Source organism: Neolamprologus brichardi, chromosome 14 (genome assembly GCF_056152115.1).
Source record: "Neolamprologus brichardi isolate AB-2024 chromosome 14, ASM5615211v1, whole genome shotgun sequence".
Lineage (NCBI taxonomy): Eukaryota > Metazoa > Chordata > Actinopteri > Cichliformes > Cichlidae > Neolamprologus > Neolamprologus brichardi.
Genome location: NC_142117.1, coordinates 24,447,693 through 24,466,881, shown reverse-complemented (window position 1 = coordinate 24,466,881; position 19,189 = coordinate 24,447,693). Strand labels below are relative to the sequence as shown.

At 39.3% G+C, this 19,189-nt stretch overlaps 2 protein-coding genes across 5 annotated transcripts; both read right to left on the bottom strand.

Annotated features, from left to right (window-relative positions):
- Positions 1 to 4,626: 4,626 nt before the first annotated feature.
- LOC118454543 (low affinity immunoglobulin gamma Fc region receptor III-B-like) lies at positions 4,627 to 6,794 on the bottom strand. The gene is made up of 6 exons (XM_087851530.1): positions 6,751 to 6,794; positions 6,624 to 6,659; positions 6,206 to 6,496; positions 5,409 to 5,681; positions 4,857 to 5,129; positions 4,627 to 4,759 (listed from the first exon to the last, which is right to left on the bottom strand). Exons 1-6 carry the CDS (start codon positions 6,773 to 6,775, stop codon positions 4,728 to 4,730), a joined length of 930 nt encoding a protein of 309 aa, XP_087707656.1. The 5' UTR covers positions 6,776 to 6,794; the 3' UTR covers positions 4,627 to 4,727.
- A 1,980-nt stretch (positions 6,795 to 8,774) lies between these two features.
- rabgef1l (RAB guanine nucleotide exchange factor (GEF) 1, like) lies at positions 8,775 to 17,785 on the bottom strand. Of its 4 annotated transcripts, none has more exons than XM_006795339.3 (9): positions 17,470 to 17,785; positions 16,688 to 16,873; positions 16,376 to 16,548; positions 14,590 to 14,768; positions 13,921 to 14,002; positions 13,675 to 13,807; positions 13,428 to 13,519; positions 12,137 to 12,393; positions 8,775 to 10,868 (listed from the first exon to the last, which is right to left on the bottom strand). In XM_006795339.3, exons 2-9 carry the CDS (start codon positions 16,858 to 16,860, stop codon positions 10,443 to 10,445), a joined length of 1,515 nt encoding a protein of 504 aa, XP_006795402.1. In that variant the 5' UTR covers positions 16,861 to 16,873; positions 17,470 to 17,785; the 3' UTR covers positions 8,775 to 10,442. The 4 variants fall into 4 exon arrangements, with proteins under 4 accessions (XP_006795402.1, XP_006795403.1, XP_035765672.1 ...); XM_006795340.3 differs by having other exon boundaries at positions 17,674 to 17,785; XM_035909779.2 differs by having other exon boundaries at positions 17,691 to 17,785.
- Between the last annotated feature and the right edge of the window lie 1,404 nt (positions 17,786 to 19,189).

Sequence of the window (19,189 nt, the reverse complement as noted above, 5' to 3'; positions counted from 1 at the left end):
CAAAGAACTTAAAATCCTAGTAGTATTTTTTTTTACTGTAAAAAAAAACAGTAAATTTTTATAACTTGAAATGCAAATATAAATTGTACATTTTGTAAACATATACAACTATTTATCTAAAAATGCAGCCAATACACCTGCCGTTTTTTTCTTCATTTTCTACAACCATTTAAAAATATTACTAAAACTAAAATGAGAGAACAATTAGGTTTCGCAATAAGATGCCCCACAAATGATGTGTGCCAGTAAAAAAAAAGTTTGTCCACCAAAAGACAGGAGAACAGTGCAGGGATAAACCTGCAGGCCTGACAACAGGTGTATCACTCCGCTGGTTTTCTACTTAGTGAGAGTGTTTACATTGCAAATGTGCCTTTGTGACATTCATTAGTGCCCTCACTGACACACAAAACAAAACGACTACACAACAGAACAACTACACAAGACAACACAACACACTAAGTAAACCCTCCACACTAAACGTCACAAATCTCCCACATCTAAAAACTCTCTCTCTCTCTCACTCTCTCGCTCTGTCTCGCTGCCGTTACCGTCATTCCTAAAACATTTCCCTCTTCCTAAACAATCAAATCCCACATGTTGACCGTTTTTTTTTATTGGTCGACATGGTACATTTTTCCACCGATAGGAAAGAGGTGGCTCAGGAGAACCCAGCCATCAGTTTGCTGTGACAGCTGGAGGCTCAGCTAAGCCCGCCCAGCATCCTGCTCCATCAGCTGAATCCATACAGCCATCACCTGTCTCCACTGGGAGCTCCAGAGAGCCCTCACAGCCACCTGGGTTTCCCACATCAGCTGGAGGCGTAGCCCAGCATGTCCTGCATCCTGTCACGCTACCACCTACAAAACCACCTGCAGCTGCTACGCCACCAGCTCAACTGCCTGCATCTGCCATGCCGTCATCTGCTCCACCGTCTGCCATTTCTACGCCCATGCCTGGTCCTGCCACACCTGGTCCCACATCGCCTGGTCCCGCCATGCCTCAGCCTGAGGTCAATGCGTTGTTTGGACTAGCCACTGTCAGGCCTGCCCCTGCCAAGCCACGTCCAGCATGCCAAGCTGCCCGAGGGTCATCGCCTGTGCCCGCTTTGCCATCGCCACTTTCCCCATGTTCGGTCTCCGGACCTGCTTTGCCACAGTTGCTGCCGCTGGCCCCGCAGTCGGCCTCCTGATCTGCTCCATTGCAGCTGGCCCCGCGGTTGGCCTCTCGAACTGTTTCATTATAAACTCTGTCGGTCGGTCAGTTGACTGATGTAGTTGCGGTTGCTCTCATTGTGGTGTACTACACTGAAGCCAAAGTACTTGTACACCAAGAAACCTGGCCCTCAGATCACGGTCCACAGAGGCCTGACAGATTTTCCACTCGCACTTATTTTACACAGGGCCATTTGGAGAAAAAGGCCATGCAGGACGAGCTGGTTTACCTGGGCCATCTTGCATCAGTGGGCTATGGGCTTCATCTATGGGCTTAAAGGGAGAAAACGGTACGCACTTTAAAATGACTTTATAAGAAAGGAATATTTTATTATGCTATTTACTCATTGGCCACTTTATTATTTAGGTATGCAAACATAGTCAAGACAACCTGCTGAACTTCAAGCTGAGCATCAGAATGGGGAAAAAAATGATTAAGTGACTTTAAGTATGGCATGATTATTAGTGCCACATGTGCGAAATAACCACTTGTAACAACCAAGGTACGCAGAAGAGTTTCTCTGAGTTCACAACACATCAAACCTGGAAGCAGATGTTCTACAACAGCAGAAGACTATACTGGTAATCTGGGTTGGATCTCCTTTTGCCTTCAGAATTGTCCTTATTCTTCATGTCATAGATTCAACAATGTGCTTGAAACATTTCTCAGATATTTTGGTCCATGTTGACAAGACAGCCACAGACAGACACACAGTTGCTGCAGAAGTACTTAATGTCAGGTTCTAGAAACCAGTTTGGGAGGATTTGACTTTTGTGACATTATACATACATATATACATACATACATACATACGTATGTACATACGTACGTACGTACGTACGGACGGTTTTTACACACCGGTTCTTTAGAAACAATGACAGTAAAACCTAGGGATGGACCGAGCCGATATACAGTATCGATATCGGTCTGACCCTGACCTAAATTACTAGATCGTATATCGGGGAGAAAAAAAAAAGTAATCCGATCCATTAAATATCACAAAAGCACCAGTGCTCAGTGTGGTGGTGTTGGAGGTGCTGTTACTGATCCGGACTGTCTGAGGTCTCTCTGTCAGAAAGTCCAGGATCCAGTTGCAGAGGGAGGTGTTCAGGCCCAGCAGGCCTAGTTTTCCAATCAAGTGCTGAGGAATGATTGTGCATGATTGTGGATGGAGACGCTCAGAGACTGGAATGGAGCGCATGCCGGCAGTGAGGACGACAGCATCTTCTCTGGATTTCTGCTTTACTCAGACAAGCCGTGATGCACACTTTGTGCTTACTATCACAAAGTCTGAATACTGGTGGTGCTAGTGTACATGCTGGTCTGCACATTTTCTATTATTGCCTAGCCTCATCTTAAGAAGGGATAGTACTCGCCACACATTAATGCTGCTGCAGAGTAGTGCTCCAAACTTTTGATCGACACCACCCTAATTAAATATAATGGTTAAATACAGTCCAAATTTTTTTTAAGATAGTGAGTAAAGCATCCCAAGAAATACCACTGAGTTAATTATTGGAAGATGGCATTCACAAGTAGTAAATAAATGAATCTCCTGTTATCCAGATAGAAGAAACAAAGGTTTTTTTAAATGATAAAAGTGTAAAAGTTCAATATTTAGCATAAAAAATGTATAATTTACCCAACATTTTTGTACACATGCAGTGCCTCCTTATGTTAAAGCAAGTCACTACCCTGACCCAGTGTCACCCTTGCCTCATTTGCATGAAATGAAAAAGCTCCTTCCTTTTGGGTTCCACTTTTTTCTCACGATTTAACTGCTGCTTCCTTTTTAGTTGTTTTCACCCATAATGACCTAAGCTGTGTGAACATGTATGCAAAAAGTGATCAATAGAAAAGACAAATGTGTTCAAAATAGTTATCACCGATAGCTGCATCTTAATGTAAATCTGTCAAAATATGACTGCACCCCTGTGTCTTATTAAACCAATGATTGTAATATATAAGAAGTCCTGCTCAAATATGGAGCTGTAAAAAGAAATTGTGTTCACAGAAAATAAAATCCAGCAGTACATAACATTTTGTAAAATGCTTTATTTGATTTTAACATGTATGTGTTAGATATTTTCAACAATTCTGGTACAGTGTTTGATGTTTGTTAACTGGAAATAATTCAAAAAGATAAAAATTGCACAGTTCAGTACAGAACTGTAACAATGACCCAGCGTGATTAGTAGAGGGATTTGGTTTGTAATGTATGCTACGTTGTCACAGAGAGGCTGTGTGGCACCCTGAGTATTTTAAGTGTTAAAAAAGTCTCCGAATTTGATGAACTTCTTTTAATGTGCCCCCCCAATCACTTTTTTTTTTTGTTGCTTTTGTTGTAACAATAGTTGACATCATAACACAGAGTGAAAAGCTAATTTGCTCCCACCTGATTTAATGCTAAGGCGATATTTAGTTCCGCCAGTAGGGGGCAGTGGCGGATCACACAAATGAGTGACTGACAAAGTAATCCCTTATAAAAGTAGTAACACCATCAGTAACACAGAACTGCTGTTTTGCTGCGTTTTAGGTGAGAGCGGTAGACGAGCAGTATACACATTTATGTAAAATTGATACTTATTCAGGTTCAGGTTATCCTTGGGTAACGCCAGTAACGTGGGTGCGCTAGCTAAATGATGTTTCTCTCCTGCATTAGCCTGTAACTGTGTTGTTTCATCAGAAATATGATAGAAAACAATTAGCTGGTTTCAGTGAAAGTTATAAGAAATGTTTTGGTAAACCAGCCAGTACATCTTATGTTGTGAATGTTTACTGCAGGGGTGTCAAACTCAAATACACAGTGGGCCAAAATTCAAAACTGGAACAAAGTCACGGGCTAACATTAATATTTATTGAAATATATTTATTCCTCCAGATATAAGAATGAATCTTTTCTTATGGACTCAAACACGTTTTGCTGAAAAACTGAATATGGAACAAGTAAAGCTTAATACTAAACAATATATATATTAACTGTATAATACCAGTAGACCAAATTTGGCCCGCGGGCCAGAGTTTGACACCTATGGTTTACTGGTTTATTGTCTATCAGTTACCATGTTTACTAAGGGCTGATTACTACGGCTATTACACATAATCCCTTACCAAAAGCAACCCAGGCCAGTTATTGTAATGGAAGCTGTCGGTAACACAGAACTGATGGTTCACTGTGAACCATTGTTTTTCTTCAGTGTGTAAGATCTTCTGTGTCCCCAGACATGTTACCAGGTTCCTCGAATCAATTTGCCTGATCTTGAGTTGTAGCTGAGTTAAAAACCTGGTCTGTAGTCAGCAAACTGGTTGGGACTGCTTGTGAAGTCTTCAGTGGAGGCTCTTGTGATGGTGTGCTCTTTTCTGGAGTGAACTGGATCGGCTGGTGAGAGGAGAGGTTAGGGGAGGTTGGTAATAAAGCAGCAGCAGGTGGGAAGTCATCTGTGGCTGAAGCAAGGCGAAATACTGGCCTTTGGAGTCCAGGATGAAGAGGTGGCATCTTCTCAGGTTCCATTGGGTCAGAGATGAGATGGCCTCTGAGGCTGTGCAACTGTTACACACAAAGTATCACATTTTTAACAGTCCATTAGGAACTTTGGGGCTTATCGGTGTAGAACAAATGCTGGGGTAAATTAAATTTTAAATACCTCTTATTTGTCCAAAGTTTTTGGGTTCACTGGACTTTGAGAGGTCCAACTGAGGCACCCTGGCCTTGCAGCTGTACAGCCCTGGAGTCTGTTTCACTACATTATAGTTGTCAGAGGTCGCAGGTCCCAGTCGCCTGTTATTTTTGTAGAAATAGAAGTCTATCGGAGGGGCAGGAGCAGGGGCGTTGTACTGCACATGGCAAATGAGCTTCATCCTCTTTAGCTGAGTATCATAGTTGGGGATGATCTCCAAAATTGGCTGTGACAGAACCTCTGTGACAGAAGACATTGATTTAATTTAAGAAAAAAACAAAGTGGTAGGTCATGAGGCTAAGAATATTTATGTTCAATTGTACTAACAGGAATAACTTAACATTGTGGGAAATATGGACTTTCTTGCTCAGCATTAAAGGAGAAGGTCAATAGACACCAAGTTTAGCACTAGGTGTAAAGATGGAAGCACTTCTAAGCATATTATCTTGATTTGCATGTTGTCATTCCTTTAACTACACCACACCTAAGATAAGAACACACATTTTGGTGTAATCTCACCTACGATCTGTACATGAGCGCCAGCAGAAGTGGCAGAGTGTGTTCGTCCCCTCACATCCCAGGAAGCCCTGCAAGAATATACTCCTTGGTCCTCAAGGCTCAAGTTGGTCAGATAGAAATCTGGCTTGTGACCGTTTTGTCTCATTACTTCAACGCCATCTTTGTACAAAATAATCTCTTCAAGTCGGGGGTTCCCTCTGACACGACATGTCACCTCCAATGTGCTCCCGACAAGTTGAGGATGTCGTGGGACTTGCAGAATCGCCCAGCCACCTACGGAAACACCACAGAGTTACCTCTGAATAACTTCCAATCTTACATTAGTAAAGCAATGGGGGAAATTCACTAATTTCCTAACATTTAATGTAACAACATCTAACAATAATGCGTAATGCTACAATGCAAGAAGGGGAGGTTAAGGTACTCTATAAGACAGCCTGCACCCCTGATATACTGTCTAGTTATAAGGTGGGGAAACAAAGTTTGTACCCCAAAGATACCACATAAGTAGAAAACCCCCCAAAACAAAAGTCCTTGTTGTACCAAATTGACATTTTAAGTTGAATTATAGAAGTAGATTTATATGTTAAACCCTAGAAAGTCACAGTATAAGTTGCAGGCTGTATTAAGAAGGGCTGCCATCACTCACAGCATGTCTTAGATGAGCTGCACAGAAAACCTAAAGTTGAAAAGAAGCTTATAGATGTTCAACGCTCCAGTGTTAGGATTACACAGGAAGAAAGAAGCCTAACGTGCAAAGCAATTATATTTCTTTCATGCAGACAAACAGATCTTACCGTCCACCTTGAGCTCCACAGGGACACTTTGCTGGGTGCGAATCTTTCCCACCTTTGTATTTCTTGTTCCTTGGCAGTAGTATTTCCCGCTCTCTTGAACTTTGTTATTCAATAGATTTAATTCCTCCCCAGTCTGTGAGAGCTCCTCAGACCCCCTGAACCACAGGTAGGTCCAGTTAGACCTGTGCACATCAGGAATACTGCATCTCAGGCAAGCGCTCTCCCCTGAGAAGATCCTAGGGTGTCCTGACACCAACTCAATGTTGGCTCTGATAGATGCCTCAGTGGGAACTGCAGAAAAAATAGAAGAATACAGTTAAAGCGTCTTTTTTGGTAATGAGTGTAAATCCTGAGATCACTTCTAAAATAATATCTGTGCAAATTTAAAGTATATTTGTAAAGAATATTTGGTTCATACCATGAGACACTACAATCTGTGAGAGTGCTGAAAAAACTGAAAGAGAAAATAATCAAGTTTAAATGACAGTTACATCAGGTCAGTATGTAAAAGTACATTTTTATTAAATGAGCTGAAGAAAACTCACCAAAGAGAGAGATGAGCTTGTCCATTTTGGAGACTCTTCAAGAAACAGAAACCGATCGAGTATTTATTCATTTCCACTAAAAAGAGAAGTGAAAATGTTCCCCCTCCCCTCAGGGTGTAACACATGAGGACATCATCTTTCCCAAACAATTCTCTACCATAGGCTAAAATTAGTTTCATGGTAAACCACATCACGTGGCAAATTCAAGAACTTCCCTCCCGTATCTGACCCCTGTTAAATAGCTCTGATATGTTGCACAGTTCTCCCCAACGACACTTTTTTTTCTTCTTCTGATTAACGTGGAAACTTGATATTTTCCAGATTTAGCAAACACAGTTGTTCTGTTTATTTGTTGTATCAAGCCAATTGAAATAATGCAAATTTTACACTTTATTATTGTAGTACTGATGCGGTAGTCTGCTATGAGCTTTTTTTTCTTACAGCACTGTGTAAAAGCCATGAGTCACCCCTCGTGCCTTTATATTTTGCCAGGAAAATAGCAAATAGGTCCAACAATTTATTGAAAATTTTATTTTATTTTTTTAAAATCCAGGTATGGTCTTACTGAATTGGCAGTGTGACAATATTAAGCTGCTGCCAATCAGTTATTTTCCAGATAGTGGAACATGGTTTTTTTTTAGATGGATGTAGCCACTCACTGTTGTATCCGCCTACAAATATATTTTTGGGGGCTTTTTCTGGCATTACTAGATAGTGCAGTGAAGAGTGGAAAAAAAACCCATTTACCATTGCATTTTTCAAGTTACTAATCTGCTGGGATTTTCCCAGCACAACCATCTCTAGAGTTTACTGAGGTTAGTTTAAAAAAGAAGAGTTCATATCTGGGCAGTTCTCCAAGTAAAAATGCTTTGCTGATTTCAGAGGTCAGAGGAATGCTTTGAACTGATAGAAAGGCAACAGTAACTCAAATAACCACTCTTTACAACCAAGTCATGCAGAAGAGCATCTGTGACCACAAACCTCGAAGCAGATGGTCTATGGCAGCAGAAGACCACACCTACATTATTGATAAGTGTATAATTAACAGAATGAAACTCCATCAGGTTTTTATACAATCCACTGATTCGCTGCACTGTTGAGCTGAACTCCCGAACTGTAAAATATTATTTGTTGCATTATTCTTTCTAGCTCATTTGAACCCTTCCAGTGAAAATGAACCACAGAGCTTTTCACTGGAAGGGTGTGTTTTCTTGTTCTCTTTTTCTTTTCTTTGTTTTTTTCTTTGAGCCAAGAGGTCTTAAGCAACAGTTCTCGAGGCTTTTTAGGTTTCGCTTTTGGTTTCTAGTCCACTCCTTATACCTGACTATGTTCACGGGAATGTGGTTTTTTCTTTTTCTCTTTTTTTGTTACAGACAACATAACTAAGGACCATTTTTAAATTGTATCTTTAGGCATTTTGTTATTAAACCTCAGTAGGGCATGGAGTGTGTTTTTACACATTTAAGGAAATTGGACAAGTGCACAGTGAAAGAAGAAGAGGCCTAAAACGCTATCAACAGCAGATTACCAGCCACGTCATGAAAAACACATCCTTAAGATATGCTGCCAAGAAGCCACCCTTAAAGTATCCCCCCCTTTCCCAGATATCATACAGAACAGTAGACACAGCTAAAAATCTGGGTTAAGTTTTCTTGATTTTGCATGTCAGGAACTTCATTCCTGACATGCAAAATCTTGACCATCACAGTCATGTGAAAAAAATTAAAAGGAACCACAACAGTCCATCTGACTTTTCTATTTTTATTAATCACACACCCATAGATGCAAATATACCAATACTGCCCCAATAAGTTACATTTAAATAAAAGACAGTATTCTGTTCATTTCTCCCATGTCACACAATAACAAACCTATAAGGTAACAAAGATGCGGTTTAAAATGTTTTGAAATACCTGATAAATGGCTTCTGCATACAGTGCAATAAGAATTTATTCAAGCTGTTAGTTTATGTCTGCATTAAGAGCTTTTTCTCAAAGTGAATTTTGACAGCAGCCGCACACTGTTGCAAATTCTCAACAACAACAACAAAAATTAAACCTGGTTGGAAAGGGAAACTTTAGCTCGCGAGAAAAGGAAAAATGTGCCTCAATTCAAACAAACTTTCCTAAAAAGCTTCCTCCGCTTCAAGACTGAGAAATTTAAAAAAGACAGTCGAACTAAATCTGTGCAACAAAGACGCTTTTAACTACTATACTATCAACCAATCTGCGCAATGACCTTCATTATTGAATGAAGTACTTTAAAAGCAAACAAAAGTGCCATAAAATAAATTAAACTGGTTTTCCAAATTCTCCATGAGCCTCTGGAGTGATTCTGCCTAATTCTTACAGGGAAACAGCATCGTGCTGGTTTTTGTGCCCAATTCATTCACCTTCTTTCAGCAGACCTGCTCATAATGCTCTCTTAAGACGTCGATGACTCGATCATTAAAATTTATACATCTTCAAGCAAAGATTTTTTTAAATCTACTGTAAATATTACAGGATTATCATCTCCTACTGCATCCAGAGGGAGGATTAACCAACACCGTATAGAAAAATAAAATCACTTCTGTACATCCAGCTTATGACTAGAATGAGGTCAGCCATGGAAAAAAAAAAGTATTTCTACAGGTGTAACTGGAGGATTTGTCAACATTACTAGAACATGCAACACACACACACAGTTTCTCAACTCACGCACACACTTCTTTTTTCTGGCTATTTCTGTGAAGGGTTGTGAAACGCACACTAAACACAGCACACATTACAAACATGAGCTGGAGTTTCAGAGTTTTGGAGAGCGGCAAGTTGGTTATTGCATCATTGGGAGTTCCCTACCACCTCATTTACCCCCACCCCGCCCATCTAAAGTGTTATCTAAAGTGTAATGAAAATTATTGTTTGTTAGATACAACTTGGGAATTAAGGGCCAACATAGCCCGGAGACATACGCTTAAAATAAATCCTCATCTGATAGTTTGAGAGTTATTATACATGTTTAAATATCGTCCATTTTATCCTCTCTGTACATAAAAGGGCGAAGAATAGCTGAGGTACTGAAGATGCCACAGTGGGTGACAAGCGGATGTGTTTCGGAAGAACTTGGAATGGCGTCACTCTCTTTCCACTGCTCAGCTGGATTGAGGATATCAGCAAGTCTAAAACTTTAACAGGAGCAGACTGTAACAGTGACAGACCCCTGACTGAGTGTTGCTGGACTCCAGGACTTCACCTAGTGGTGCCTGGTGTTCAAAATAATCTCAAACTTTAGTAAATGCTCTTATTTGCTTTCTGGTGGAGAGTCAGGAGCATTCAAACCACTCTGGCAGCTGCAGCCAGCCTAGCCGTGTCCACAGGTGACAGAAATCCACCACCAATGAACTACTGATCTGTACGAAAGCTTCTACGCTTTGGTTTTTCTACAAACTAATTTACAACAAAACAGTTAGCAGTGTTCAAACACGAGAGTGGCATCAAGCTTGTCATCTTACTCTCTCCAAGAAAGCAAATAAACGCACAACCCAAAAATAACAAACTTTTTTTTTTCATTTGAAAGTGACATTGCTATAAGGTCTAGCTTCATGGCTTCTACAAGAAAAGGGTGGATGGAGCAAAGACTCTGGGAGTGTTGACTGGGATCTGTATCAGACAGCTGGAGGGAAAGGGGTCAGGGTGGAGTAAAGCTTTATATCAACCAGCAAACACTTGTGGCTGCAGTGGTGGTGGCAGGAGCTCATTCTCAACATTATCAGAGTCGATTGCTGATGAAGCTGCTGCAGTCCCACTCGCTGTGGGTGCAGGAGGGTTTTGCATGTCGGGTGGAAAACTCTCCAGAACGCTCTGCACTTTCTGCTCCACTTCATCGGTCCAGTCAATGAGGTCACTCTCCAGCTGGCGAGCCTTCTCGATGACGCGCTCCTGCCTTTCCCCGAGCCCCGTCAGCAGATCCAGCCTTTTGTGGACCTGACTGAGAGCGCTGTTGCTGGAGGAAGAGGTGGCTCCGGAGGTGAGTGGCCAGTTTGGGGACGCCTGGCCCGACATGTAAAGCTCAAACTCCTCAGAGCTCAGGTTCAGAGACTGGCCATCCAACTTCTCAATGAAGGCCACTGCGCAGCACTGGGAAGACAGGAAGTAAGAGTGATTTTTAAAAAAAAAAAAAGAAATCTCAACCATGGATGTCATCCGTGGTTTAAATGTCACTAGTCGGTAACAGACTTACTAGTCCTTTAATCTGATTGTTAAAATTTTAATTGATGCCCAATGGTGTTAAATGATCATGCCCTAAGTCATAAATCTATTAATGCAGGCCTTACAATGCAGTATTAGAATGACATTTCGGATACAAGCGGTGGAAATTAGCCTTTTTCGAAAGGTGGATGTGCTCTGCCTTAGTGATGGGGTGTGGAGATCAATCAATCACGAGGAGTTCAGAGTATACTGCTGCTCCTCCACATCATAAGGAGATGGCTAAGGCTGTTGTCTCCTGGACAAGGTGTTCTGACATGTCCTATCGGAGAAGGTCCCAGCGACCCAAAACACTGGAGAGATTACATCTATTGGCTCGCCTGGGAAAGGCTCGATGTTTCCCAGATAAGCTGGAGGAGGTGGCGAGAGGGAACTTGGAGCTTGTTTTTTGTTAAATTTTAGCTTTTATTCAAGTGGCTGTTGTAAATTTTAGAACAGCATGCGTCATTCATAATGCACGACACAATCTTGATAATGCACGATGCAAGGTGAAGCACAGATGCGCAAGCGGTATATTAATTTTTCCATTAAGCTGTTCTCAAATTTAACTTACTGAGGGATTCTTAGTTTTACTAGTTGGTTAGCCTGATTTTTCCCCTCATTTAGTTGAGTAAGAAATTGGTTGCCAGGAATTTTCCCTAATTAATACTATCGGTATTATTACATCAGGAGGAACAGCTTATAGGCACTTCGACATCTTCTTTTACAACTCTGTTGAACACATCCATGTGATCTCTACACCGTGGTGTTTCAATTATTTTGGAGCATTTTGTTTTTAATCTATGCAAATGGGATTTTTTATTTTCCAAATTAAAAGTTGCTACAAAGGAAAAAAAACTGATTAATAGAAAAATGTCATTACCTAAATGGACTAAACTACAAGGATTTTGGCAATTTTTGTCAGAATATGTTTTTAAAAAGTGATGACTGAACTTTAAAAGGTGTAGTTTTGTATTGCTGCTGAAGGATACTGAATTTTACAGAACTTCTCTGACTCAGCCATCTCTTATAGCAAAAAAAAAATAAAGAAAACAGGTCAGAATACAACACAAAACAACCTCAAAGCACTAACCCATAACTGAAAAACTACAGACAAACACTGATAAGCCACATAAATGCACTTGTACTAATTTCCTCACCAGATTGGTGAAATAGTAGCCGTCCTCTCCAGTCATGAGTCTGCTGGGGTTGCAGAAACGGGTGATGTATTGGATGTTGGAGTGCAGTCGCGGTGGGTTTGCTTTCAGCACGATATAGATCAGTGTGGGGAGGAAGTCGTCTGCAGACGCAGCCTCTTTCTTGCTGACTTTGATGGCGTTGAAGATGTGCTTGCTGCAACGAGTAATGCATGCCAGCTTGTTCTTGGGAACGCGCTTCGAATCCATTTCGATCACGTCTGAAACAAAAGAGAAGACAAACAGAACATTAATCTGAAAGTTTTGTCCTATCAGCACTATAAGGAAGGTTTCCACCAGCGTACTACAAGCTCAGCATCCTGCAGGTCCTAAACATCAGTAGCATCTTTGGACAAAAGCTACAAGCATTAGGTTAGATGATGTATCGTATCAGCCCTCTGTTCAAGTTTATTTTTAACACATGCAAAAGTAGTCTGAAAAAAAATTACACAGAAGTAAAAATTAAAAGAGGAATAAATATTATTTTCTGACTTATGTCCACCACTCAACGTAGTTTAACACTCTGGAGTCTAGTGTATAACTGACCATTTTAGACTACTTTTGATTTCACCTTTATATTTCAAACGTATAAACTATTTATCTTTCCTTGTTTGGTATCATTTTTTTCAGCACAACTTCACAGTTATTTTCTCTTTTTGATTTACTGTGTTAACACAATTAAACTAAAAGTCACAAAAAACAAATCAATCAATAAATAAAAATAAAATACATTTTTAAAAAGTAGGAAATAGTTAAATACATAAATAGTTACGATAGTTACAAACTTGGGTGCCCACATCGCCCACCCGCCCAGCAGGGTGACGACAATACCCCATCAGCCCTTTATAGCTAAGGGATAAAAAGCATGGTGTAAATTATTTATCTCTGGCTTTACTTGGCCAATCAACACAATTGATAAAATTGATATATAGTTTAAAGTCCACACTTAAGAAACAAGCTGAAACTGAGACTAAGCAAAGCTTTGTCTTGCTTCTACATCATCTAAATCAGTCGTGTGATCTGGACGCAACGGTGTGTCAGACGACTTCAGAGGGTTAACACACAAGTTCCTTTCTCTTCCCGCTGTAAGTGGAAAATAAAAGTACTGTCTTTCTTCTAATGTGTGCACTGCTCCTAACCCTCTATCCCCCTGACTGCATAATCAGCCAGGTGTCACAATGTTCCTGGTGGAAACCCTCTGTGAGAGCGCGAGATGTCCTGTTTTGTTCTTAAACAAAACGAGTATGAGACAAACCTGTGATGGCTTTGACGACGCTGTCAGAAACCTCAGGGATCTCCTCATCTACAGGAACACACAGCATCTCAATGGTGACCCAGTGCAGGGCTCTGTAATAAATCATTCAGTACTTCAGTCCCAGAGTAGTATGCAATGTGCTGTGTTTTTACCTGCAGCAGTACTTCCTTGTTATTATCAAAAAATACATTTATTTAAAACAAAAAAAATCTTCTTTTAAGTGTTGTGACGACTTTTGTCTGCGAACCTGATCCTCTTCTGAATTGCCAGGTCTTTCTTCTCATCATCAGTTGTTTCTGGACAGAAGGCTTCCTTGTAGAGACGAGTCATTATGTACTTTTCGACTTCATCCATAATACACTCTACTTGATCAGACGAACCTACAAAAAGAAGCCCAGAGAATAGAGATATTAAATCAAAATCATACCCAGTAATACTGTTAATATTTTTCATTTAAAGCAGATTCTTGTTGGGTGTAAGAGTGACGCAGCACCTTTGAACTGGGTCTGGAGGCGCTCTGAAAGGTTCTGGTAGAAGTCCTGCACGCACTCTGACAGCTCATCAGCTCCGATGTCCTGAATTAAGAATAAGAAATAATATAAATTCAGCCTTGATATAGCTGGAGTGTAAAACTTTGACAGTCTTGAAGATATTACCTGCAGAAAACACAAGGGCATATTAAATGGATACATTCATAATACATCTGATCAACAACATTTACTAGCAGTTCTGCTTGAACTTCAAACTACTTGCCACGGGAGCGTGACTGTGTTATCACTTCAGTTTGAATCAACTCTCAAGATTCTCACAAAAGACCTTCAATTTTTTTTTCAAACTGTATTTTATTTAGATTCACTTTTTTGTATTTTCTATTTAATCGAGCTCATTCTTCATACCAATCTGAGCTTCTTTGATTTAGGACATTGTATTTGTTTTTCATGTTTTACCTGCTGTAACACAGGGATTTCCCAACTTTTGGGTTTAAAAAAAGTAAATCTTTCCTTACAACACAAAAATAATGCCTTTACCATTTGATTTGAAGCCAATTTGAAGTGGTTAACTATAACTGCTACACCAGTGTTGTGTGAATTTGAGTATGAACATGAATTTTAAAGTAACAGTTTTGAGTTATTTGAGTCTTGTATAGCTAATCAAAACCCACCCTCTTGTAGACCATGGTCTCAGTGAAGGCCCGACACTGTTTGAAGATCTCCCTGCCAGACTTCAGAGGCTTAAGAAAATCAATAAACTCTCGTGTCGCGATGTCACTGTCCACAGATGACTTTCGGCTTGTGGATGAGCTGGGGCTCGGGCTGGACTGCGGGTCAAAAGGAGCAGCATCTGCAGAATGATAATTTAATGTCGCTTTAATCAGTTACAGATACTTCAATCATGTATTCTTAATAGCTCAAAACCACATACAGCAGCTAGTGCTGTACCAGAAAAAGAACACATTTATCCAACCAGATTGTATTTAGGTTAAACTAAACAGGTCTCTTCAACAGGGCAAAGATCACCACACACAAATCTGTGCGTGTAGTGATTTTCCAGCTAAACGGGTAAATTGTAAAGCATTAAGGCAAAGAAATACTTTTACTGAAACAAACTCATTTTCATTATATCCTCATTTTCTCAACAGCATTGTAAACTTTTAACACTATAAAGACACAAAATATAGATTAAAACTATAATAGCACTTCATAATGCAGCACAGTAACAACATGGTAATAATGTGGTATCAATTATTACAGAAACTAGAAAGTGCTTCCAGATAAAAAAAAAAACATGCATCTTGATGTTTGGTTTTATAAGTTTCTACTTTCGTTATTAGAGAAAATGTCCATCCACTAATTAAAGGATTAAACATAATTTTTACATTATTACCTTCACACATACAAGAACTTTAAAGTAATCTTGAAGGTGGCTTATAACAGCATAATATGAAAACATCTGCCAAATTTACATCATTATTATCAGCCTACTTCAATAATTAAAGTCCCTATATTAACATTTTAATCCAAATACTGCACATATTTTTCAGATATCTTAATCAGATTTCGTGGCAACTCTTGAAAGAGGAGAAGCTGAAATAGTTGTTATTGTATTTATAACCAAAGTTTTACTTTATGATTTTGCCTCAATATAATGCTTGGAGTATATTTTCATGCATATATGACATATTATTGACTGTTAAAGAGTGCTGAGGCGTGTATTGAGAGGGAAACTCTATTAACTGAATAGCTTTATACTTGCTGAGGGAATATTCTTCTCACTGAGGTTTCTAATCATTTCCCACTAAATTTAACATAAAGAAAACCATTAATACTTTAACATTAACTCTCTTCAACAGGGCAGACATCATAATGCACAAACCGCTGTGACAAATAATGACACATTTACAAAATTACACTGCCAAACCACGTGCTGGCTAATGCTAGCATGTCACGTAGCACAACAGCTAGGAGGAGCAGCATTACTACGTGAAAGAACAGTAAAGACAAATGTGGAATGAAGAAATGAGACCAGAGTCGCAGCAAAATAACTTGTGACCGATGGAGGAGCTTTGTCTGCTGTTTGGAAATTTCTTCTTTTTCTCCTGTTTTTTTCTTTTCTTTTCTTCTTAATTCCTCAGCTTTAAAAATGACTCCTTTTACTTAATTTCTGATCATGCTGCTCTCTGTGAGTGGGGCAGCTAATTAATGCTAACCAACCAGATGTTTTTAAGAATACAGTGACAACAAAAACATGGATTACATAAAATCAAAGGAGTCCTGTTATGGATTGATTCTTATTCTCTGTGCTAAATATTTTATTTTTGTAGCAGATATTAAATGTAGAATATTTATCCTTTTTTGGATTTATTTCATTTTATCGGGATGTTATTACTGAGTTACAACATAAAGCCCTACCAGAGTTTCTAGCAGCTGCCTGTTTGCTACAGTACATACCTTTTTTTGGTGGTGTTTTTGTGGACGGAATAAAAAACTTTGTGACCGTGTTGACTTTGCTGGACTTTTCTTTAGTCTTTCTCTCCTCAAACTTGCTAAAAGGTGTAATGGAAGGCTGTGATTGGGTCTTCTGTTGTCGACTTGCATATGCTTCTTCTTCCTCTCTCTGCAACCTGTGAGGAAAAAAATTTAAAAGAATAGTAGAACTGTAAGGAAGGAAGCTGATAAATCTAGCAGTAAGAGAACAGAGCAGCTTCTAACAACTTTGTTTTTCTGAGTAGTCTCACATACGTGACAAGAAGGCAAACAAACCTTTCAGCGAGTGCCCAGTCCTCCTGAATCTGTTTTTGCTTTTCTCGCTGATTTTCTTCTCGCCAGCACTTTGAGCACAGGCCTTGCCAAGCAGTGTTGCCATAAAACCCACATCCTTTTTTGCATAGCAACTCTGATTGGTCCAGATGGATCCCACGCCGCTGGCTCATCATTCTGGAAGGACTACTGAGTGGAGACAGAAGTGATAAAACTTTAAAACCTTGAACAGCAACTGTGCTTTGCTGTATCTAAATATACTACAAATACATTCTATAATGCACAAAGCCTGAGAACGTCATTCAGTCGTTGCAGCTGGACTTAAACTCCTTTATATTTATTTTTACTACTGTGAAACTTACTGTAGTATACGTTTTACTTATAATTATTAGTGAAGACGAGCTTTAATTTGAGTCAACTGCACAAACACACAACACTCAAAGAGGCCTGCAAAGCTTTAAGGCTACTCTATTTCAAAGTAGCTCTGTATATGCTAATGTTATTCCCTTCATTTCATAATCGTTGTGTTTTTTTGATAATACATTACTCCTATTAGTAATGCTGAGAGGCGAATTTCTACTTAACAAGCCGCGACAGCTTCATTATACGCCTTAAATGTGTACTGAGGATTCAAACAGACTTTTATTTTGGTCAGAAACTTTTAAAAAATAGTTCTTCTGTCATTAAAGTTTGCCGACTGCTGGGTTGTACTAAAGGAATGCCCCCAGCTATGAGCTAAGCTGTGATTAGCACGCTAATAGTCGGTGTAGGACTCTGAAGCTTACCCTTTCCAAACACTGCTGTCTCTTAGCGACAAATGTTTCCTGGAGTTTCTAACAGACCCTTTTAGCCTTTGTTACGGTCCAGAATGACAATCTAATAAGCTAATCTATAGCCAGCCAATGTAACCAGTGCTAACACAAGCTAATTACTGAGCTATCATAGCTCGCTAAGACTGCAAGCCAGGTCAACGTTACGTTACTACGTACATTTCGTGTCAACGTACGCAAAGCTTTCTTGTAACGCTATCTTCAGTTGCTCTCCTCTTTTACATTAGCCTAACAGCTAGCTTCGCCCCAAACCCATTTTCTAGCTGTTATTTCTTCTTCTCCGCTTTTAAAAAAAACATAGTATACAAATAACTTTAAACAGCTTAGCGCCACCTAGAGTAAACATTCAAGAAGTTTACCTCCGTATGGAGGAAAATAAAATAAAATAAAATAAAATAAAATAAAATAAAATAAAATAAAATAAAATAAAATAAAATAAAATAGTAAAGCATTTGAAATAATTTAAAATAACAGCAGCAATACCATAGGCCTACATAAAAAGCACACAAAGGTATTTGCATTAGTATATGTCTGTTGTGTGTTATTTATTCAATATTCTTGACTTGTGAAAACAATATTGATTCATAATTTCTTAATCTTCATGCCAGAGGGAGAGCAGACAGTCATGCGAATAGGTTTAGTCTTTTATGACTCTGCAGTGATTAGTACTAATACTTCAGAGTAAGAAGGTCCTGGGTTCTTCCGTTGACTTTGAGGGTTCTCTCTGAGTGCTAGTCTTTTCAGAAATATTTATCAGTTAAGGCTGTTTTTATAATTCTGTGAACTACCACAATGGGTTTAAAATAAAGGATGCTAGCTTTCTAAATTTTGAGTACAACAGGTCAGTAACAGCTCCTTTGGTTTGTGCATGTCAATTGCCTTTCCTTGTTTAGAGTGCCTTCAAGTAGCTTGCATGTGCTCGAGCTTGTTGTTTGAAAGCTGTATAATGTATTGGTCTGTTTAAGAATGAGTCAGCAAAGCAATACTCCCTACTTCAGCTTCAGAGTGGCTTCATTGGTATCGAGTCATTTCAGGAAAAGAAAAATCACTGAGTGAATAAAATGGTTAACAGCCTCCAGCAAGCATGAAAAAGGGCTTTCACCTAATTTCTATTCTCGCAAAGAGAAAAAATTGTCTGTGGCGATGTTGTGATTTGTGTTTCTGAATCTACTGGACAACTGCAGAACAAGATTTTCCCCCAGATTCTTCTGAACTTCTTCCCCTTGCTGTCTCCCCATATAATTATATTCCATAGGGGATGCTCAGAACTCAGAAGATCTTTAGGCCATACTTGTTTGGCATGCATTGTAGAAACTTGCACCTCCCTGTGAACGGCACAAGCTGTTCATCTAAAATGACACAATCACTGGTGATCAATCGCCCTCTGAATGTTGAGTGCTGTTTGTTATTTCTTACAGTGTAAAATAATCTTCTTAAGGGATGACATATAATATATAATCCTTATAGTCACAGTTGATAAGAATCAGTTTCCCATGAAACTTAATAGGAAATAAATGCCTTAAGACTTCAGGCCTTAAGACCAAAGATATTTGTAAAGAATTTGTAAATATCTGTAAAGAAACACAGAATTTAAATCAGGCAGAGATCTGAACTCTGGGACCACAAAGCACCATGTTTCTTTTCTTTTACTGCTGTAGATTTGCTGGGCTTGTCG